Source organism: Salvelinus fontinalis, chromosome 3, assembly GCF_029448725.1.
Source record: "Salvelinus fontinalis isolate EN_2023a chromosome 3, ASM2944872v1, whole genome shotgun sequence".
In the NCBI taxonomy this organism is placed as follows: Eukaryota; Metazoa; Chordata; class Actinopteri; order Salmoniformes; family Salmonidae; genus Salvelinus; species Salvelinus fontinalis.
In genome coordinates, this window is record NC_074667.1 from 55,726,038 (window position 1) to 55,750,791 (window position 24,754).

The 24,754-nt window shown below is 40.9% G+C and overlaps 1 protein-coding gene across 3 annotated transcripts in view; it reads left to right on the forward strand.

The window, feature by feature from the left end:
- LOC129851141 (contactin-4-like) overlaps window positions 1-24,754 on the forward strand; it is a 252,701-nt gene that overhangs the window by 208,260 nt on the left and 19,687 nt on the right. For all 3 annotated transcript variants that reach the window (XM_055917466.1, XM_055917468.1, XM_055917467.1), the window contains exon 12: window positions 16,375-16,502. In XM_055917466.1, coding sequence (XP_055773441.1) covers window positions 16,375-16,502 — 128 coding nt within the window. The remainder of the gene's footprint in view (window positions 1-16,374; window positions 16,503-24,754) is intronic.

A 24,754-nucleotide genomic window follows, 5' to 3' on the forward strand; every position in this document is an offset into this window, starting at 1 on the left:
CACTTCACTCTCTCTCCAATTTCAATTTAAGAATTAAGGTCTTTATTGGCATGGTAAACATATGTTTGAAATAGATAATTAACAAAAGTGAAATAAGCAATAGAAAAATGAACAGCAATAGAAATCTTTCGCTCTCTCTCTCTCTCTCAAAAATGCACGACATATTGTAAAGTGAAACTAGTTCACCATGTAATCGAGCGGACCATCACTGCCTTGCTTTGTCTACCATTTGCACAATTACTGCACTTGAGAATAATTAATAATCACATTGTTTTATCTAAATAAGGTGTGAGCAGAATGTGGTAGTACACTTGCTCAGGAGCATGCATAATCAAGGGGGGGGGGGGGGGGGGTTGTAAACCCCTTGTTGTTCAAAATTAATTGGCTTAATTGTGTTAGTGCTCCACTAGGGCTATAGAGGGAAGGGAGCCAGTGTCACCAGCTGGGTAATCCATCTTCTTAGCAGCAACCCTTTTTTCTGCAGGAGACCAGCAGAGGTGGGTGTTGGGGGGAGTCTTATCTCTCCCAGACAACCCTGCAGGGACCCGGTTTAGATGACATCAGCTGGAACAAAGCAGCTGAGAACGCAGAGAAGGGTCTTGCCGATGAGTGTATAAGTGGGCCATGTCAGGCAATGGACCGCTGCATAAAAACATCCCATTTCAATATGTCACCACTGGATTGGAAGAGAGAGAAAAAACATTTTTGGCCCCTCACACCAGACCCACACAATCAACGGTATCTGAATGAGTGGCCACCGTCTGCCTGCCTGCCCGCCCGCCCGCTGGACGTGCTGACATTCTGTTTTCCCCTTGTCTCTTCTCTCTGAATTAAAGGCAGTCTTTCAAAGGCCTGTTTGGAGTTATCTTACGCAACAGGCACACTCGCACAAATACACAATATACTGTATACAAAAAGTATGTGGACACCCCTTCAAATTAATGGATTCGGGCTATTTCAGCCCCACCTGTTGCTGACAGGTGTATAAAATTGTGCACACAGCCATGCAATCTCCATAGACAAACATTTGCAGTACAGCTCAGTCACTTTCAACATGGCGCTGTCATTGGAGGCCAACCTTTCCAACATGTCAGTATGTCAAATTTCTGCCCTGCTAGAGCTGCCCCAGTCAACTGTAAGTGTTGTTATTGTGAAGTGGAAACATCTAGGAGCAACAACGGCTCAGCCGCACAGTGGTAGGCCACACAAGCTCACAGAATGGGGCCGCTGAAGCGTGTAGTGCGTCCTCCAAATCAAATCAAACTTTATTTGTCACATGCGCCGAATACAACAGGTATTACCGTGAAATGCGTACTTACAAGCCTTTAACCACCAATGTAGTTCAAGAAAGAGTTAAGAAAATAATAAAAAGTAACACAATAAAATAACAATACCGATGCTATATACAGGGGGTACCGGTACCGACAGGTTAGTCGAGGTAATTTTTCATGTAGGTAGGGGTAAAGTGACTATGCATAGATAATAAACAGCGAGTAGCAGCAGTGTAAAAACAAAAAGGGGGGGATTGAGAACGTAAATTGTCCGGTTGGCCATTTGATTAATTGTTCAACAGTCTTATGGCTTAGGGGTAGAAGCTGTTAAGGAGCCTTTTTTGTCATAGACTTGGCGCTTTGGTACCGCTTGCCGTGCGCTAGCAGAATGAACAGTCTATGACTTGGGTGACTGGAGTCTGACAATTTTTGCGGCCTTCCTCTGACACCGCAAACCAGTGTTGTGTCGTCAGCAAATTTAATGATGGTGTTGGAGTCGTGTTTGGCCACGCAGTCGTGGGTGAACAGGGAGTACAGGAGGGGACTGAGCACGCACCCCTGAGGGGCCCCAGTGTTGATGATCAGCGTGGCAGACATGTTGTTGCCTACCCTTTCCACGTGGGGGTGGCCTGTCGGGAAGTCCAGGATCCAGTTGCAGAGGGAGGTGTTTAGTCCCAGGGTCCTTAGCTTAGTGATGAGCTTTGTGGGCATTATGGTGTTGAATGCTGAGCTGTAGTCAATGAACAGCATTCTCACATAGGTGTTCCTTTTGTCCAGGTGGGAAAGAGCAGTGTGATTGAGATTGCGTCACTTGTGGATCTGTTTGGGCGGTATGAGAATTGGAGTGGGTATCTGGTATGATGCTGCTGATGTGAGCCATGACCAGCCTTTGAAAGCACTTCCAACTGGCAAGTTGAGCATTATCATACAGTTGTTCGGGACAGCTGGTGCTCTCCTGCATGCTTCAGTGTTGCTTGACTTGAAGCGAGCATAAAAGGCATTTAGCTCGCCTGGTAGGCTCGCTCACTACAACCCACTACAAAGTTCCAAACTGCCTCTGGAAGCAACGTCAGCACAATAACTGTTCATCGGAAGCTTCATGAAATGGGTTTCCATGGCCGAGCAGCTGCACATAAGCCTAAGAACACCATGCTCAATGCCAAGCGTCGGCTGGAGTGGTGTAAAGCTTGCCGCCATTGGACTCTGTAGCAGTGGAAATGCGTTCTCTGGAGTGATGAATCACACTTCAGCTAATCTGGGTTTGGCGGAGGCTAGGAGAACGCTACCTGCCCCGGTGCACAGTGCCAACTGTAAGGAGGAATAATGGACTGGGGATGTTTTTCATGGTTTAGGCTCCTTAGTTCCAGTAAAGAGAAATCTCGAAGCTACAGCATACAATGAAATTCTAGACAATTCCAACTTTGTGGCAACAGTTTGTTGACTGATATGTGAGTGGACACTTCAGATGTTTTGGTGGTACAGATATACTGCAGCATGCTTTGGTGTGCTCCGATGCTGCAACACATTGGCTTTGAACCACAGGTTTTATTTTGCCATGGTGAGATCTGTTCTGTGACTCTGTATTAGTTTTGATGTTGTGTACGGAAGGAGATTAGTGCCAGTTAAGAATAACACAGGTTTATCAAATTAAGGATTAATGATACAGTAAATTAAGTTAACTTTCAAGGTCTTCTCTGCATGACATCTTATTTTATAAATTAGCCTCACTTTAAATCTATTCTTATAACATTGACCTTTATTATACTGTATATAGCCCTTGGGCTTTGAAATAAAAGGCCAGATGTAATTATTCTACCTACTGACTGTATAGAACAAAGTCATATTGAACGCTTTGTTCACTTTAAAGAAGTGCGTTGTGATTAGTCTGTCTGAGGACTTGGTCTGAGTTTGTTGTTTCCTCCCACTCGTTCTTGGTCACGTAATTGATGGCTGTCAGGCTTTGATGCCTGGCTGGGGGTGTTTAACATACAATGGGCTCTACTTGCAAATATACTCCCTACATCCCTGTAGAGTGGATAATGGGTTGAGTGGTGGAAGTAAGGCACAGCAGAATTTTCTGCATCAGGGTGTTGACTCCGTCGTATTGAGGGAGACAAGGACGGGAGTGAGATGCCCTCAGATGTAGCCATGCTTATGACCTATCGCTATCTCTACCTGCAAAGGAGGAGGACATGGAGATGGCTCTCGCATAAATGATGTCTGCCAGAGTGAACTCCAATTCACACACCCCATCTGCTATGCCAGGCACACTCCAGAATGAATCAATGTCAGGAAGGAAACCAAATGTGGAACAAGTATCAGCACATTTTTATTAGCGTCCGCTGAGGAAGCTTGTGATGCATTTACTTACATTGACTTAGTATCAACGATTCTGCACTCAGTCATTTCTCAGACATGATTAAGTGTCCTTGATTGATTCTAATTGAACATTTGCTTCGATAAAGTGGAGATCTGGATCTCTGTGGAGGTGTCTGTACCACGCCATGTTCCGAACGAAATTTTGAGACGTTCTGGAGCCAAAGAAATGTATCTCACTTTGAAGGGAGACACACCACTTGATAGGTTGCGTGGGCAGCTGATGGTGCTCATGCTCATTTAGCATTAGCCTCCCTCTTCAGAGTCAGTCTGATGATGGAAGGGCTGGGAACGTCACATGAAGGGGAATGGCCCTCCCACCTGAGGACGAGAACAGGCCAAGGATTACAGCTCTGCCGGAGTACACACACACGCACAAACAGACATGTTCAATGGCACACACACACATGCATGGACAAACTGACAGGAGCACATGCAAACACAGACACACACTCACAAACCTAACACACACATACTGTCCCCTGTACAGCCTTGATTGCCCCCTAAATTATGTTGTGGCTTTTATCACTGCTTAAATGTGTCTTAAATAATTTTAACAGCTGACCTTAGCTTGATCTATCAAGATGTGTAGTGCTAGTGTGTAGAGGATTCATGTGTATTGATCATTTAATTTGCCAAAAAGTCAATTAATAAGACACACATCAAATTGATCACGGATAATTTCATATTTACAGACTATTATAATAAGTATAAAAATCGATGAACTATTTTTATCATGTTCATTGATGGAAGGTTTATGCATAAACATGAGGTCCACTCGCATACTTCAGTTATTTGATTTGACCCTTAATGATCAAGCTATTTCTGATCATTTGTACTAGCTCAACCAACTGTAACATATCTCAACCAACTGTAGCATACCGAACCCTTGTTCCCTTTCTTGTAAGGGTTGTAAAACAAGCTCAAGCAAAAAGAGTTGATCGACTTAACCCAAATAAATCTCAAAAGTGAATTTAAAGATGTTTGCTGAGATTAGGTCAAAACCCTCTTTACCTGTCCATGTCCTATGTTCTCCTCTCTGGGATTATTTTTTATCTGGGAGAGACTGCTGCTGATATCATTTTTCAAAGAGGGAATCCGCCAGCACAGCACAAGTAATCCATCTTGGTTCCTCCGACAATTTTTTGGAACACGTGTGTGAGTGCTCTTTAATTCCTGAAGGATACCTCAGCCAGTGCATGAGGAGGAGATGAATATCAGTGGAAGGAAATAAACTCTGAGGGCAATTTGTGATTAGAGGAAGGAGCATGTAGCTGTAGCAGCACATCCACATGGCCCTCTGTGGACCAGACAGATATACACTCCTCTCCTTTCAATGCAATTACACACACAATCCCATCCTGTTCTCTTGTTCCACAGCCGGGAATTAAGACAATCTAAATCAGGAGGTTTGATTAAGACAGCTACCTGTAATAAGCAGTGCGCTCTGCACAGCGTTTCATTTCCAACAAAGAGTCCTTAGAAAGGGGTTTCTTCCCAGTGTTTGCGCTCAGATTGTATTAGTATAGTTTCATTATGAGGAGGGGGCTGATAACAAGTAAACAGACTCTTTATGCCCGGGGACAGTATGTGCTGTAGAAGAAAGTTTTTCTTGTGCACTTCTCTTCTGTAGAGTTTGACTATAAAGTGTGTTCATTTCCCATGCTTTTGGTATAAGGTATATGTTCCAGCTGGCATAGTTTAAAACAATTATTGTCAATGATTATACCAAAATGTATAAAAGTATTAGCTTATAAAGGCCTATGTATTATGGCATGTTACTATAGCAGGCCTAGGTTGCATTAGCCATGAAAACGTGTTTGTCAGGTCCATGTGGAATCACTTGTCATTTCTCTTTTTATGTGAAGGTGGTGTCAGAGGGACCGTTTGTCACTGCAGTGTATTTGTTTCACAAAGTAGAGATTATTGCTTCCTTTGCAAGCTAACACCGCTGTCCCCTGGCTGTGTTTTCAGAAAGCTGTGTATTTCCATGGAAACCTTAATGCTACAGAGTACCCTGGAGACAAGGGTCAACCCAGTGAAAACTGAAATGAAATGTCATTTAACGTATAGCCTGCAACTCTCACTCTTTCTTTCTTCCTCCATTTTAATGTAACTGAAAAAAGAAACAGAACCCACTCAGTGCATTCTGCTAGTTGCAGGGTAGAGCAGGGTACGTCATCTGTACTGTGTCAAGGGGAATGAGTCTTTACTTACTGCCAATCATACTTCTTCCTTCTGTCAGACGTGTACACTCAGCTAGAGCTCTGTGTAACCCTGGCTCCAGATGCACTCCTCATACTGTTATTCTACTCTGATTGACGTAGGCAAAGGATCTCTATAGGGTAGGCCTTTTAACAGTGGCTTGAGGCACTTCCAAGCATTGTGTTTTATTCATGGCTGTTATTCTCAGCATCACTCTTCATGACGTACTGCTCTGTTCATCACATCATTATTGTTGATAATTAGTGCATTCGGTGAACAACAATTCCAACTTTCTTCTATTTAAGAAATGTGTAGGCTTTGAAGTTTGTGACGTTCGAGTTCACTTTCTATCATAACATAAATTCCTGAGTAATTAGGTAGAACTAATAATGCATGTGACAAGCTAAAAGGTATTGGGAAAATCCTGCGTAAGGCAAACATCTATATCAATTACAGTGCTATTGGAGAATTGTCCCAGACAAATGCTCAGGTGTCCCTATTTTAGCAACATCAGGCAATTGGTTTGTTGTCTAAGTGACTAAAAAAAACACCTCATTGCCACACATATTTTTGTGGATTGTAATGCCTGGTAACCTTGGGGTTGACAACATGGGAAGCAGTGGTACGCACTCTGGATTTGTCTTGATGGAACTGTGAAAATAGACTTCTCAGAACCTTCCCCATCAGATGAACTACATAGTGCATTCTGCATCATACACTCCAGCTGTGGTTTTGCTTTGTCAAATCTGTGCAGTTTGACTTGATTTAAGTGTCTGCCAAGGCCGTTCCTCTCAAACACAGGGCTCTGTGGGGAACCTGGGGAGAGACAGACTGTCCGTTTATCTTGGGATGTCAGACTTTTCCCTCCGTACACTTCAGAGTTGGGTCCAACCTTTTGTCCCGTTCAGAGGATAGGGTGACCTAGCCTTTGCCCCTGTAGACACCTCATCTGAGCCTTTCCTATTCTCCCCTGGAGCAGTGTTACTACCACTGACGCTTTGATACAATCATGATTACTAACACCACCTGCAGGTAGGTCAGTGTAGACCAGGACAAGCAACATACTTTAATGCATATCTCTCCTTATCTGTAAACTAAATACAGGATGCACACAGCTATAGTGGCAGACACAGTGAAACCCATGCCCTGAATACTATTTAATGTGCCGGATGAATGCTGGATGAGGCTTGTTTTTGGAAATTGCCTGGCTCGAGTGGTGGTTGGACTGAACCAGATGGGGAGAAATGAGTATTAGAGGAGTGATTGTAGAGATGCAATACACATAGAGTGTAACGCGCCTTCGCCGAGGTTCATTATTTTGTGAAGCCTTTTTTCACATGGCCTCATGGCTGAGTAATTCTACTGATAGAATCTTAACCCCAATTTTCACAGTCCTGTTTTATTTACTCTGCTAATGAAGAGCACACAGAGACCCTGCAGTCACCCGTCCAATCAGGCTCTGAGATGGAGAGGGTGTGTTTGTGTATTTGTGAATGGTGGTGTTTACCAATGCTACCTTCATATATGCACCTATTAGGACATTGGGGTAAATCGATGTATTTCTGTTATGCCAATATTGACATCATCAGCAATTCTATCTGTTTGTGTGCATCAAACCCAACATGAAACACTCTCTTCATTTCAGTGTAGTGCTGCCACCATCATTTTTAATAATTTCTGGTAAATGGTTTTGTCATGAATTCATCCAACACACATCTAGCATTCTAGCACTTCCTTTGCACAATACATCTGTGCTTTTCAGTAAAACATTTTTTTTACAGTACAGACAAATGTCAACATCAAATTGATGTTTGTCTAAAATCAAAGACCAATGTCCTTGTGGCCGACTAGTTTAAAAATCTGCCGGTGCCCTTGAGCAAGGCACTTAACTCAAATTGCCTCTGTAATTCGCTCTGGATAAGAGCGTCTGCTAAATGACAAAAATGTAAATGTAAAATGTCCTTGAATTAGGAGGTAGTAAAAACAAAGCTTGTTTTAGAAGTACTGTAAGCTGAAAGCTTCTGTCTCACGGACCGTAATATAGTGTTCAGTCGTAGCGGTGATGTCTCAAAGAGAATGTCAGAAAAGAAAACGAGAGGAAGTGTTGTTTTTTTTACTTTGGACCATAGTTACAGTTTCCGGCAATTTGCACTAAACAGTAGTAGGAGCAATGGTTTCTCTGCGACTGATGTTATTTGGCTTTCATCTTCTTACAGGACATTAAAGATGAACACTGTCCAGTCTCTTTCCCTGTTACTTCCCCAATACAGGATTATTGTTTGTATTGTTTTTATAACATGAGTAGTTTTTTGGGGCTTTTCCCATCTTGTTGGAAATAATTGTCTCTCTTCTTCGGAAAGGTTTATAACGGCAGCCATTAACTTTGTGTGAGGCTGAGATGAAAAGAGTAGCACTTGTGTTCATCTCACCTGTGAATTATTGATACATCCTCCTCCTCCGCATCCTCTCATTCATGGAGGAAGGTGGGAAGGGAGGAAGGCTCTCCTGAGACCGTGGGCAGATCAGACAGAGATGTTATCTAGAGGTTGATTCACGAGGGAGAGGAGGAGTACAACTGGAAGACTTCCCTTACTTGACTTGTAGTTTACCTCAGCTCCTCTAACACCAGCTTCAAAGCCAACTTCAACGTCTACTAATAATGCCTTTCCCATTCATGTAATGTCAGTCAATGAGTCAGTCTGATAACGAGCCGTAAGGACACAGTGTACAGACATTTCAGTGTGTGACCGAGGAGAGAGTCCGTCAAGAGATTTATCTTGCAGTAAGAGAGGCATACTATGAGGCATAGTGTTTGTGTATAGTCCCACTTGTATTCTCTCTGTAGAGCTTCTCTCAGAATATGCACAAGTCACATTATTGTCCCTTTGTCCCAGGGGATAAGGGGATTGTGGAAATATATAGAGCCAAGCACACAAATGCAGGTATTGAGTTATATGAGGCATTACTGTGAGCCATGTGCTGGAGATGTAGTCTTAAATCAGGTCGGAGCTTGATCTAGTTAAAACAATGTGTTGCTGCCCTATTTACTCAGTCTTTTTGTTTACCAGAACTATACCAATGTTGATGTGCACTACAATTGTTATTTTTCTTGAAACAGCTATCCAAAGATCAGGGCATCTTCCTAGACCAGCCACTAAGACACTTCTAATTTTAGCAACCTCATTGTTCAGTTCTTTCAACTGAACAATGAGGTGCTGTATGAATAAAATACATTGTATGGTAGTGCTGTGACTGCTGCAGTACTTTCACTTTCGTCATGTGTATGTCCTTCTTCGCCTATCCAATATAGAGCGGTATAGATCAGATAGTGATTCTCTCACTTGATTATAGTAAATTAACAAGATAATGGGTCATTTAAAGTGCTTTTGTCAGGTGAAGTAGTCAGGGTAAGTCACAAACACATTCAGTCATTAAGATACGTATTATCTAAATTCAAAACAGGTTATTTTAGTGTTTCTTGCCTTAATCTTTTTACTTCAAATAGGTTGAAACTAAAATTTGAGTGTGGTGTTTATCAGCACAAATTCAAAACATATTTCACCTCATGTAATCAGAGCATCTTAGAAAAGAGGCTTCACTAACTGAGCAATGTCCAGAGTTGTAATACATGACCTGCTATTACACAGAGCTGTGGATGACAGTTTGATTTACACTGTCTCTTATAAAACACAGCGGATCACAATGCAAAGACCACATACCATTTTTCTTGTCTGCTTTACAATAGGAACTATGTTTTTTTATATATATATACAGTTTGCAGATTCAGCAGAGTTTCAGATAATTAGAATCCACCACAGTTTAATAAATTGATCTTGCCATTTTTCCGACACTGCCCTGCTTCCAAGGTCACTATTTAATTTTTGTTGCCTCTTATTTAGGAAAATGTGGAGTTTGGTTAATAATCATTAACCATTCATAGTACCAGTGGCCATTGTGTAAAGGCCATACAGATATGAAGTGATTGTATAAATCAAATTTTATTGGTTACATACACATGGTTATCAGATGTTAATGCGAGTGTAGCGAAATGGTTATGCTTCTAGTTCCGACAGTGCAGTAATATCTAACAAGTAATCTAACAATTCCCCAACAACTACCTAATACACACAAATCTAAAGGGGGGAATGAGAATATGTACATGTAAGTATATGGATGAGCGATGGCTGAGCGGCATAGACAAGGTGCAGTAGACGGTATGAAATACAGTATATACATGTGATATGAGTAATGTAAGATATGTAAACATGATTAAAGTGACATTATTTAAAGTGACATTGTTTAAAGTGACTAGTGTTGGCCAGTTCCTGGATGTCTTCCGGTCATATGAAGTCATAAATCAGCTGTTTGAACACATTGTCTCATTTTATCACTTATAAAAGAACAAAGCACAATTAGAAATGTTTGAGAACTTTCTCAGTCACCATAGTTACATTTCAATTCTCTTATTCGTAGTTTTGATCGTTTCTTTGAGTAGCGCCTAGACATACATGAAGACCAATAGTGGGAGTTTATTGATTGATTTAATTTATTGGTTAATTAAAAGTAGTAGGCTGCTCCAGCCGGAGAGAACAGTTATGATATGTTTATTGATTATATATTTACATTTAAATTATGTAATTTCCAGTCAATGCATGATATAGATATTTACATTTGAAGTCAGAAGTTTACATACACTTAGGTTGGAGTCATTAAAACAAATTTTTTAACAATTTCTTGTTAAGAAACTATAGTTTTGGCAAGTCGGTTAAGTCATCTACTTTGTGCATGACACAAGTCATTTTTCCAACAATTGTTTACAGACAGATTATTTCACTTATAATTCACTGTCACAATTCCAGTGGGTCAAAAGTTTACTGAGTTGACTGTGCCTTTAAACAGCTTGGACAATTCCAGAAAATTATGTCATGGCTTTAGAAGCTTCTGATAGGCTAATTGACATAATTTGACTCAATTAGAGGTGTACCTGTGTATGTATTTCATGACCTACCTTCAAACTCAGTGCCTCTTTGCTTGACATCATGGGAAAATCAAAAGAAATTGACCAAGACCTCAGAAAAATGTTGTATACCTCCACAAATCTGGTTTATCCACGGCGAGCAATTTCCAAACTCCTGAAGGTACAAAAGTATGAACACCATGGGACCATGCAGCCATCATACCGCTCAGGAAGGAGACACATTCTGTCTCCCAGAGATGAACATACTTTGGTGCGAAAAGTGCAAATCAATCCCAGAACAACAGCAAAGGACCTTGTGAAGATTTTGGAGGAAACGGGTACAGAAGTATCTATATCCACAGTAAAACGAGTCCTATATCGACATAACCTGAAAGGCCACTCAGCAAGAAGCCACTGCTCCAAAACCGCCATAAAAAAGCCAGACTACGGTTTGCAACTGCACATGGGGACAAAGATGAAACAAAAACATAACTGTTTGGCCATAATGACCATCGTTATGTTTGGAGGAAAAGGGGGAGGCTTACAAGCTGAAGACCACCATCCCACGGGGGTGGCAGCATCATGTGGGGGTGCTTTGCTGCAGGAGGGACTGGTGCACTTCACAAAATAGATGGCATCTTGAGGAAGGAAAATTATGTGAATATATTGAAGCAATATCTCAAGACATCAGTCAGGAAGTTAAAGCTTGGTCGAAAACGGGTCTTTCAAATGGACAATGACCCCAAGCATACTTCCAAAGTTGTGGCAAAATGGCTTAAGAACCATGTCAAGGTATTGGAGTGGCCATCACAAAGCCCGGACCTCAATCCTATAGAAAATGTGTGGGCAGAACTTAAAAAGCGTGTGCAAGCAAGGAGGCCTACAAACCTGACTCAGTTGCACCAGCTCTGTCAGGAAGAATGGGCCAAAATTCACCCAAATTATTGTGGGAAGCTTATGTAAGTCTGCCCGAAATGTTTGACCCAAGTTAACCTGTCTAGGATCAGCGTGGCGCTAGCGGCACACCCCCCCCCCCCCCCCCCCCCCACTGAAAAACCAGTGCCGCGAAATTCAAAAAAAATATTCACACATTAAAGTCCAATACAGCTAATGAAAGACACAGATCTTGTGAATCCAGTCAACATTTCCGATTTTTAAAATGTTTTACAGGGAAGACACAATATGTAAAGATGTACATCTATTACCTAAAAACACATTAGCATAATCCACCATCTTTTATTTGTCCACCAACACCAGTAGCCATCACCAATTCGGCTAAACTAAGATATTTATAGCCCCTAACCAACAAAAAAACTCATTAGATGACAGTCTGATAACATATTTATGGTATGGGATAGGTTTTGTTAGAAAAAAGTGCATATTTCAGGTAGATGGCATAGTTTACAATTGCACCCACCGTCACAAATGGACTAGAATAATTACAATGAGCAACGTGTTTACCTAACTACTAATCATCAAACATTTCGTAAAAATACACAGCATACACGAATCGAAAGACACAGATCCTGTGAATACAGACAATATTTCAGATTTTCTAAGTGTCTTACAGCGAAAACACAATAAATCGTTATATTAGCTTAGCACATAGCAATTAGCAGCCCAGCATTGATTCTAGCCAAAGTGAGCGATAAAAGTCAACATCGCCAAAAGATATTAATTTTTTCACTAACCTTCTCAGAATTCTTCCGATGACACTCCTGTAACATCACATTACAACATGCATATACAGTTTGATCGAAAATGTTTATATTTAGCCACCAAAATCATGGTTAGACAATGTGAAATGTAGACAAGCTGGTAAAGAAAAAGTCCTTGCGCCACTTAGACAGTGATCTACTCTTATACATAAATACTCATAAACGTGACTAAAAAATATAGGGTGGACAGGGATTGATAGACAATTTAATTCTTAATACAATTGCGTTATTACATTTTTTAATTTATCCTTACTTTTCAATACAGTTTGCGCCAAGCGAAGCTACGTCAAAAAACATGGCGTCCTAAGCCACTAAAATGTTTCGACAGAAACACGATTTATCATAATAAAAATGTCCTACCTTGAGCTGTTCTTCCATCAGTATCTTGGGCAAAGGATCCTTTCTTGGGAGAAATCGTCTTTTGGTGGAAAGCTGTCCTCTTGCCATGTGGAAATGTCAACTGCGTTCGGGATGAACTGAAAAGCGTGCCCAACTTTTCACATCGTTGCAAAAATAAATGTCCCAAAATCGCACTAAACGGATATAAATTGCTATAAAACGCTTTAAATTAACTACCTTATGATGTTTTTAACCTGTCTAGGATCAGCGTGGCGCTAGCGGCACACCCCCCCCCCCCCCCCCCACTGAAAAACCAGTGCCGCGAAATTCAAAAAAAATATTTTTTAAAAATATTTAACTTTCACACATTAAAGTCCAATACAGCTAATGAAAGACACAGATCTTGTGAATCCAGTCAACATTTCCGATTTTTAAAATGTTTTACAGGGAAGACACAATATGTAAAGATGTACATCTATTACCTAAAAACACATTAGCATAATCCACCATCTTTTATTTGTCCACCAACACCAGTAGCCATCACCAATTCGGCTAAACTAAGATATTTATAGCCCCTAACCAACAAAAAAACTCATTAGATGACAGTCTGATAACATATTTATGGTATGGGATAGGTTTTGTTAGAAAAAAGTGCATATTTCAGGTAGATGGCATAGTTTACAATTGCACCCACCATCACAAATGGACTAGAATAATTACAATGAGCAACGTGTTTACCTAACTACTAATCATCAAACATTTCGTAAAAATACACAGCATACACGAATCGAAAGACACAGATCCTGTGAATACAGACAATATTTCAGATTTTCTAAGTGTCTTACAGCGAAAACACAATAAATCGTTATATTAGCTTAGCACATAGCAATTAGCAGCCCAGCATTGATTCTAGCCAAAGTGAGCGATAAAAGTCAACATCGCCAAAAGATATAAATTTTTTCACTAACCTTCTCAGAATTCTTCCGATGACACTCCTGTAACATCACATTACAACATGCATATACAGTTTGATCGAAAATGTTTATATTTAGCCACCAAAATCATGGTTAGACAATGTGAAATGTAGACAAGCTGGTAAAGAAAAAGTCCTTGCGCCACTTAGAAAGTGATCTACTCTTATACATAAATACTCATAAACGTGACAAAAAAATATAGGGTGGACAGGGATTGATAGACAATTTAATTCTTAATACAATTGCGTTATTACATTTTTTAATTTATCCTTACTTTTCAATACGGTTTGCGCCAAGCGAAGCTACGTCAAAAAACATGGCGTCCTAAGCCACTAAAATGTTTCGACAGAAACACGATTTATCATAATAAAAATGTCCTACCTTGAGCTGTTCTTCCATCAGTATCTTGGGCAAAGGATCCTTTCTTGGGAGAAATCGTCTTTTGGTGGAAAGCTGTCCTCTTGCCATGTGGAAATGTCAACTGCGTTCGGGATGAACTGAAAAGCGTGCCCAACTTTTCACATCGTTGCAAAAATAAATGTCCCAAAATCGCACTAAACGGATATAAATTGCTATAAAATTGCTATGTTTTTAACTCCTATAACGAGTGAAAAGATGACCGGAGAAATATAACAGGCTAAACTAACGCTTGGAACAGGTGCGCGCCGGTGTCCTCTAGGCTCATGACGCAGCTCCCAAAGAATGACTAGCTTCAGGGTTTTTTCATTTGTAGGGCCTGTGAACGCGCAATCGACCCCGTTGGAATCGTCATCACGTAAAGGCATCCAGGGGAAGACGTAAGAAGTGTCCGTATAGTCATAGCAACGACAGTGCCCTTATAACTGACTTCAGAAGAGTGGCCAACATTTCTCAAATCTGACTCCATGTCAGGGAAATTGCTGTAGAATGGGCTCTGTTCCACTTAGAGACAAAATTTCAACTCCTATAGAAACTATAGACTGTTTTCTATCCAATAATAATAATAATATGCATATTGTACGATCAAGGATTTTGTGGGAAGCCGTTTAAAAAATTAGCCAAATTAGCATAAATAGTCTAAACAGCGCCCCCATCCCCAACAGATGACCGGAGAAATATAACAGGCTAAACTAACGCTTGGAACAGGAGCGGGTCGGTGTCCAGCACGCGCGTTACGCAGCAAGGAAAGACTTGCTAGCTACAGGTTTTTTTGATTTATAGGGCCTGTGAACGCGCAATCGACCCCATTGGAATCGTCATCACGTAAAGGCATCCAGGGGAAGACGTAAGAAGTGTCCGTATAGTCATAGCAATGACAGTGCCCTTTTAACTGACTTCAGAAGAGTGGCCAACATTTCTCAAATCTGACTCCATGTCAGGGAAATTGCTGTAGAATGGGCTCTGTTCCACTTAGAGACAAAATTTCAACTCCTATAGACACTATAGACTGTTTTCTATCCAATAATAATAATAATATGCATATTGTACGATCAAGGATTTTGTGGGAAGCCGTTTCAAAAATTAGCCAAATTAGCATAAATAGTCTAAACAGCGCCCCCATCCCCAACAGGTTAAACAAATTAAAGTCAATGCTACCAAATGCTATTTCAGTGTATGTAAACTTCTGACCCACTGGGAATGTGATGAAAGAAATAAAATCTGATATAAATAATTCTCTCTGCTATTATTATTATTTATTTTTTTGTTGTTGGTGAATTTTACCCCCTTTTCTCCCCAATTTCGTGGTATTCAATTGTTTTAGTAGTTACTATCTTGTCTCATCACTACAACTCGACGAAGGTCGAAAGCCATGCGTCCTCCGAAACACAATCCAACCAAGCCGCACTGCTTCTTAACACAGCGCGCATCCAACCCGGAAGCCAGACGCACCAATGTGTCGGAGGAAACACCGTGCACCTGGCGACCTGGTTAGCGTGCACTGCGCCTGGCCCGCCACAGGAGATCCTAGTACGCGATGAGACAAAGATATCCCTACCCGCCAAACCCTCCCTAACCTGGACGACGCTAGGCCAATTGTGCGTCGCCCCACGGACCTCCCGGTCGCGGCCGGCTGCGACAGAGCCTGGGCGCGAACCCAGAGTATCTGGTGGCACAGCTAGCACTGCGATGCAGTGACCACTGCGCCACCCGGGAGGCCCCCTACATTTCACATTCTTAAAATAAAGTGGTGATCCTATCTGACCTAAAACAGGGAATTCTTACTAGGATTAAATGTCAGGAGTTGTGAAAAACTGAGTTTAAATGTATTTGGCTAAGGTGTATGTAAACTTCTGACTTCAAATGTATGTTTATCTAACACCTGTTCGAATAGAAAGAAGCAAATCAAACCAATGCTTTACCATTTCTCACGATATTGCACTGCTAGACTAATTGCCTTTCTCTCTGAGGAACACCCATGCATGACGAACAATGCAGAAAGTGCACTTAAAACAATTGACATTCACAGACTGCAATACAAGTGGGAAAGAAATGTGGTAATGCAATGAACAAAAAATGTATCTGTTACATGCTCGTTCTGCTTTTTCTGCTTGCAGAGTTTCCATTCTGGATAACGGAAACCTCCGCATACAGAATTCAACCAGACCAGATGCAGGCCTTTACACGTGTGTGGCAAGAAACCAGTTTGGAGTGGCAAGCAGCTACGGGACTCTCATGGTCAAAGGTAAGCCTATTTGTCATTCTATTATACTGTATGGGCTTATGGAGTTTTTAAATAAGGTTGTGATTTCTCATAGGATGCAACTAGTGAACCTCTCTTGCGACAGACTGTTCACAGGAGATGTGGTTCTGAGATGAGTACAGTCCTTAAGCTTTTCTCCTCTAAACACGATTTCAATGGGTTTTTGCACTGAGCGCTCATTAAGAAACAGAGTTGGAGGTTGCACTGTTGCCCTCGCCATGTACTATAGTGAATATTCAACACTGTCTCCAGACCTTCAGACCAAACAGGTTCTTGGTACAGTATAAAGAAAGAGTAGAAGGGATTTAAAGGAGAGTAGTGTTTGTGAGATCATCTGTTGGAGTCACCCTGTGGGACTGAAGATCGTGTTTCTGCTCTGTTTCTGGAACTTATTATACTTCATTAAAAATGAATGAGAGACGGGTGTAAGGTGTTGTGAATTGGGAGGCTTTGTTTTGTGCATGCTGCTGTTTTTTCTGTCCTGCTGCTGTAAGGGGGCAGTGGTATTCTCAACTGTTTTTCATCGCTTGGAGTATTGCTGATCTTTTTTGTTGTTGTTTTTTTGTGTGAATTTTAACCCTACTATGACCTATTTTTTAAAGAAGTCTGGTTCAGTTGGGTTGTGATATGATTGCTTTCCTTGTTGGTGGTGTGTTTTGATTGTCTATAATGTTTTTGCTATTAATCCCCCTTTCCACTGCTTTGTTCAAAAGGGTAAAAAGTTGTCAGTTAGGTCTGATTCACAGTCCAAAGTGTCTGATGATGATCTCATTGTACATTAATATTACAATTGATTATTGGAATAAAACAAGATTTAATGACAGCCAGCTGTATCTTTATTATGCTGTAGATCTTTCTGTCTGATTGTATTTATTTAGGTTGGAATTGGAAAGTAGGGTTGCCACCTTTTTAACTGGCAAAAACTTGGCAATTTGCCAGCACCGCCTCCATTTTCAGATGCATTTACACATACAGTTGAAGTCGGAGGTTTACATACACTTAGGTTGACATCATGGGAAAATCAAAAGAAATCAGCCAAGACCTCAGAAAAAAATGGTATACCTCCACAAGTCTGGTTCATCCTTGGTAGCAATTTCCAAACATCTGAAGGTACCACGTTCATCTGTATAAACAATAGTACGCAAGTATAAACATCATGGGACCAAGCAGCCGTCATACCGATCAGGAAGGAGACATGTTCTGTCTCCTATAGATGAACGTACTTTGGTGCGATAGGTACAAATAAATCCCAGAACAACAGCAAAGGACCTTGTGAAGATGCTGGAGGAAACAGGTACAGAAGTATCTATATCCACAGTAAAACGAGTTATTTTATTTTTTATTTTATTTAACCTTTATTTAACCAGGTAAGCTAGTTGAGAACAAGTTCTCATTTACAACTGCGACCTGGCCAAGTTAAGCAAAGCAGTGCGACACAAACAACAACACAGAGTTACACATGGAATAAACAAGCGTGCAGTCAATAACACAATAGAAAAAAATACAGTCTATATACAGTGTGTGCAAATGGCATGAGGTGGTAAGGCAATAAATAGGCCATGGTAGCGAAGTAATTACAGTTTAGCAAATTAACACTGGAGTGATAGATGAGCAGATGATGATGTGCAAGTAGAAAAACTGGTTCAAAAGAGCAGAAAAGTAAATAAAAACAATAGGGGGATGAGTTAGGTAGATTGGGTGGGCTATTTACAGATGGGCTATGTACAGCTGCATCGATCGGTTAGCTGCTCAGATAACTGATGTTTAAAATTAGTGAGGGAAATATAAGTCTCCAGCTTCAGCGATTTTTGCAATTCGTTCCAGTCATTGGCAGCAGAGAACTGGAAGGAAAGGCGGTCAAAGGAGGTGTTGGCTTTGGGGAAGACCAGTGAGATATACCTGCTGGAGCGCGTGCTACAGGTGGGTGTTGTTATCGTGACCAGTGAGCTGAGATAAGGTGGAGCGTTACCTAGCATAGACTTATAGATGACCTGGAGCCAGTGGGTCTGGTGACAAATATGTAGCGAGGGCCAGCCGACTAGAGCATACAGGTCTCAGTGGTGGGTGGTATAAGGTGATTTGGTAACAAAACAGATGGCACTGATAGACTGCATCCAGTTTGCTGAGCAGAGTATTGGAAGCTATTTTGTAGATGACATCGCCGAAGTCGAGGATCGGTAGGATAGTCAGTTTTACGAGGGTAAGTTTGGCGGCGTGAGTGAAGGAGGCTTTCTTACGAAATAGAAAGCCGATTCTAGATTTTATTTTGGATTGGAGATGTTTAATATGAGTCTGGAAGGAGAGTTAACAGTCTTGCCAGAGCGAGGAGGCCTACAGAAAGAAATAAAAGCTGAAATAAATCATTCTCTCTACTATTATTCTGACATTTCACGTTCTTAAAATAAAGTGGTGATCCTAACTGAAAAAGTCAGGGGATTTTTACTAGGGTTAAATGTCAGGAATTGTGAAACTGATTTTAAATGTATTTGTCTAAGGTGTATGGAAACTTCCGACTTCAACTGTATTTCTTCTTATTTCAGATTGAATGTTGGGTGTTATTTAAACATTTGACCATGATGCCGAGGCAGAAATCGAATGGTCTGAGTGAAAGACAAACGTTTTCATTATTCAATGAAAACGAATGGTAAAACACTTTCCCACCCCTTGACGTCAGCTCAGTATATTGCTGATCCTGAATGGTACTATTGAAGACACTAGGGGATGGGATGAGTCTTGATATCTCAAGAATACAGAGAGGCTTTTAATGCATGTGACAGTGTAATGAGAAATGTTTTGTCTCCCTTTAACTTCTCTAGGATATGTGGGACGCTAATGTCCAACTTGGCCAAAATACAGAAAAAATGTAGCGCGCCAAATTCAAATATATTACTATAAAAATCTATCTTTCATGAAATCACACATGAAAGACACCAAATTTAAGCTATACATGTTGTGAATCCAGCCAACATGTCTGATTTCAAAAAGGATTTACGGGGAAAGCACACCAAACAATTATGTTAGCTCAGTACATAGCCACAGAAAAACACAGCCATTTTCCCAGCAAAATATAGTAGTAACAAAAAAAAGAAATAGAGATAAAATGAATCACTAACCTTTGAACATCTTCATCAGATGACACTCATATGACATCATGTTACACAATACATTTATTTTTTGTTCGATAATGTGCATATTTATATCCACAAATCTCGGTTTACATTGGCACCATGTTCAGAAATGCCTCCAAAATATCCGGAGTAATTACAGAGAGCCACGTCAAATAACAGAAATACTCATCATAAACTTTGATGAAAGATACATGTTTTACATATAATTAAAGATGCACTTGTTCTTAATGCAACCGCTGTGTCAGATTTTTTTTTTAAATTATGTAAAAAGCACACCATGCAATAATCTGAGACGGCTCTCAGATTTAACAACATTTCTCCGCCATGTTGGAGTCAACAGAAATACGAAATTACATCATAAATATTCCCTTACCTTTGATTATCTTCATCGGAGTGCAGTGCTAGGAATCCTAGTTCCACAATAAATCGTTGTTTTTTTCGATAATGTCCATTACTGATGTCCAATTAGCTAATTTTGCTAGCATGTGTAGTACACGTGTCCAAACACTCGCGCAGATGCAGGCAAACATCGGACGAAAACTTCAAAAAGTTATATTACAAGTCGAATAAACTGGTCAAACTTAGTAGAGAATCAATCTTCAGGATGTTGTTATCATATATATCCAATAACGTTCCAACCGGAGCATTCTTTTCAGTCTCTATAAGTAATGGAACGCATGACGATATCATGAGGAAAGTGCGTGACCAAGAACTGGAACTCTGCCAGACCACTGACTCAAAAGCCTCGCATCCGGTCCCACAACACAGCATTAGCTTCATTCCACGTTCTACTGTCTGTTGACATCTAGTGGAAGGCGTAGGAAGTGCAAACAGATCCATATATTACAGGGAATTGAATAGGCGATGACTTTAACCTCTCTGGGATAGGCGGGACGCTTGCGTCCCACTTGGCCAATAGCCAGGGAAAATGCAGAGCGCCAAATTCAAATAAAATGATATAAAAATCAAACTTTCATTAAATCACACATGTAAGATACCAAATTAAAGCGACACTCGTTGTGAATCCAGCCAACATTTCAGATTTCAAAAAGGTTTTTCGGCGAAAGCATAAGATGCTATTATCTGATGATAGCACAACAGTAAACAAAGAGAGTGTAGCATATTTCAACCCTGCAGGCGCAACACAAAACACAGAAATAAAATATAAATCATACCTTACCTTTGACGAGCTTCTTTTGTTGGCACTCCAATATGTCCCATAAACATCACAAATGGTCCTTTTGTTCGATTAATTCCGTCCATATATATCCAAAATGTTCATTTATTTGGCTTGTTTCATCCAGAAAAAAACAGCTTCCAATTTGCGCAACGTCACTACAAAATATCTAAAACAATACCTCTAAACTTTGCCAAAACATTTCAAACTACTTTTGTAATACAACGTTAGGTATTTTTAACCGTTAATAATCGATCAAATTGAAGACGGGTCTATCTGTTTTCAATACAGGAGGACAACAAACTAATGCTACTTTTCTAGTCTTGCGCAACTCTCAAACAGTACACATAACGTTACACTGATTCCAGATGGCCGTTCTTCGTCATTGCAAAAAGGAATTACCTCAACCAATTTCCAAAGACTGGTGACATCCAGTGGAAGCGGTAGGAACTTGAAAACAAGTCACTTAGAAATCTAGTATCCCAATGAATGAAAACTCATTGAACAGACAGTGACCTAAAAAAAAAGAAATCTGAATGGTTAGTCCTCTGGGTATTGCCTGCTACATAAGTTCTGTTATACTCACAGACATGATTCAAACAGTTTTAGAAACTTCAGTGTTTTCTATCCAAATCTACTAATAATATGCATATCTTATATTCTGGGGATGAGTAGAAAGAAGTTGAAATTGGGCACGCTATTTATCCAAAAGTGAAAATGCTGCCCCCTATCCTAGAGAAGTTAACATCGACCACTCTCAGAATTCTCACTTCCTGTTTTGATTTTTTCTCAGGTTTCTCCCTGCCATATGAGTTCTGTTATACTCACAGACATAATTCAAACAGTTTTAGAAGCTTCAGAGTGTTTTCTATCCAATGGTAATAATAATAATATGCATATATTAGCATCTGGGACAGAGTAGGAGGCAGTTCACTATGGGCACCCAATTAATCCAAAAGTGAAAATGCTGCCCCCTATATCAAAGAAGTTAAAGTGTAATGTTACAGTATAGAAGACAAAGTTGCTGCTGTGGAGTACTGTGTCATGTTTGTTCAAGGGTTCAATCCATTGAATTTTCCTCACTCTACAACTAAGCGATCTCCAAAGTCCTTTGAAATGCAGAGTTAAAAGTAAGGTGCTCGGTTGAAATACCTTTTGTAATTCCCTTGCGTTTTATCATTGCAAAATGGTTGCCATAGAAACACTGGTCGGTCACCTTTTGTGGCCTCTAACAAATCTCATATGTGCAGTTATTTCATGATTGATGTTGTTGTATTTTAAACAGCTTATCCTATACTGTAGATTGTAACTGCATAAGTGAGGTGTCCTGATACATTTTACCTTTACATTTGTCATTTAGCAGAAGCTCTTATCCAGAGCGATGTACAGTTGCATTCATCTTAAGATACTGTAGCTAGGTGGGACAAACACATATCACATTCATATTCAGTACATTTTTCCTCAATAATGTAGCTTTCATCAAAGTCAGAGCTAGTAAGGGGGGGAAGTCAAGTGTGAGTGTTAGTTCACAAGAGACCAGAGGTGGCAGAATGGAGTGCTTGGGTCGGGGTGTAGGGTTTGAGCATAGCCTGAAGGTAGGGAGGGGCAGCTCTTCTTGCTGCTCTGTAGGCAAGTACCATGGTCTTGTAGTTGATTTGAGCTTCGACTGGAAGCCAGTGGAATGTGCAGAGGAGTGGGGTGACATGGGAGAACTACAACATCCAGTCAACCACTTGATTCAGAAGCCCTTCGCACCGGGTAGGCAAAGTGTTCCCATTTTTAATAATTTAATTTGTCTAAAAATTTCATACTCTGCCTACCCGGCGGACAGGGAGATCGGGTAGCTCGATTCACTGTTCCAACAGCTTCCACGACAGTGAAGTTTGACACTACCCTACGTGAAATTTCATGACTTTTAAAACCATGATGAGAGACTTACAAAGAATACAGCAAAGAGCTGTTGTTTTTATGAGTGTGTTTCTGTCTATGTTTTTATTCAGAACTGTCAACACTGTTTTTATTCAACACTATTACAAAACTAAATGTGCTTCTCCCAACTTGCACTTGCACTGCATCTGCAATGAATGAGTAGCCAAGTGTATCGATAGCCCTGCATTTGTATTATTATTAGCAGCTTGTCGTGTCTATTATAATATCAATTAATACTTCACTTTCTCTGGTCAAAGGAACAACATGAATTTGTGCATGAGGCAGATGCGGTGCGACTTGAGTTTCGCCATCAGGTAGAAGATGGTGTCTCCTCGCTCTGGTCAGTCTCACCAGAGGAAAGGAAGGAGAGAGCAGGGACCATGAGAGGTGGACCGTCTGCTACTCTCTCTCCGTCCACTGAGAATAATGCTGTGTTCAAAACAACTGGGAACTCGGAAATCTCAGATTTCAGTGCGTTCATTACAACTGGGAACTCGGGGGGAAAAAAACGAGATCTGACTGGGGAAAATCATTTTGAAAGTTCGGGCATCTTTCTAGAGCTCTGACTTTCCGACCCGAAGATCAATGACGTCCGGATTTTACCCATTTTTACAGAGTTCCCAGTTGTCTTGAAAGCATCATGACCATCAGATGCAGGTATCCTCTGTCCAGTAAAATAAAAAAGCTAATTATTTTCAAATTATTTAAATTTATGCATAGCTGTGCCTCACAAGTGCTACACCAACTGATCGATTTTGTTATCAAAGCTCGAGTTTTGAAATATAATATGGTCTGAGAAGAACAATATTGGCGGTATAGGCATATAGCCAATATGCTGTAATAATGTATTAGGCCTACTGCACAAACCTAATTCCTACATAACAGTTTTTTTTACGTTAATGTTACATTTAAGTCATGTGTATTAAAATATCTGAGTGGTAGATTTGGGCTTGCTTTTTGACTGCTCAAGTGATCTTGACTCAGAAAAGGTTGGTGATCACTGTTGTAGAGCATGAACCTGCAGGAGCGAGTCACTGCTTTGATGTTTGCAGAGAATGACAGGGTGTTGTCCAGGGTCGCGCCAAGAATTTTTGCACTCTAGGAGGGGGACACTGTGGAGTTGTCAACCGTAATGGAGAGGTCTTGGAGTGGGCAGGCCTTCCCCGGGAGGAAGAGCAGCTCCGTCTTCTCTAGGTTGAGCTTGAGGTGTTGGGCCGATATCCATGCTGAGATATCTGCCAGGCACGCAGAGATGCGTGTCGCCACCTGGGTGTCAGAATGGGGTAAGGAGAAAAGTTGTTGCGTGCCATCAGCATAGCAATGATAGGAGAGACCATGTGAGGATATGATGGAGCCGAGTGACTTGGTGTATACAGAGAGGAGGAGAGGGCCTAGAACTGAACCCTGGGGGACACCAGTAGTGTAAATACGTGGTGCAGACACAGATCCTTTCCACGTCGCCTGGTTAGAGCGGCCTGCGAGGTAGTGTGCAGAGCCTGAGACCCCTATCCTGAGAGGGTAGAGAGAAAGATCTGATGGTTTCACGGTGTCAAAGGCGGCAGATAGATCTAGGAGGATGAGAACAGAGGAGAGAAAGTCAGCTTTGGCAGTGAGGAGAGCCTCCCTGACACAGAGGAGAGCAGTCTTGGTTGAGTGACCAGTCTTGAAGCCTGACTGGTTACCGTCAAGAAGATCATTCTGAGAAAGATTGTGAGAGAGTTGGTCAGAGACAGCACACTCAAGTGTTTTGGTAATAAAAGAAAGGGATACTGGTCTGTCTTTGACATCAGAGGGGTCAAGTGTTGGTTTCTTTAGGAGGCAAGCGACTCTGGCCATTTTGAAGTCGGGGGAGATGCAGCCAGGGGTCAGGGATGAGTTGAGGAAGGAAGTGAGGAATGTGAGGTCTCCAGAGATCTGGAGAAGGGAGGAGGGGATGAGTTACAGAGGAATAAAAGGGAGTGAAAGGATGATAGGTCGTCCGGAAGTTTAGTTTTCCTCCA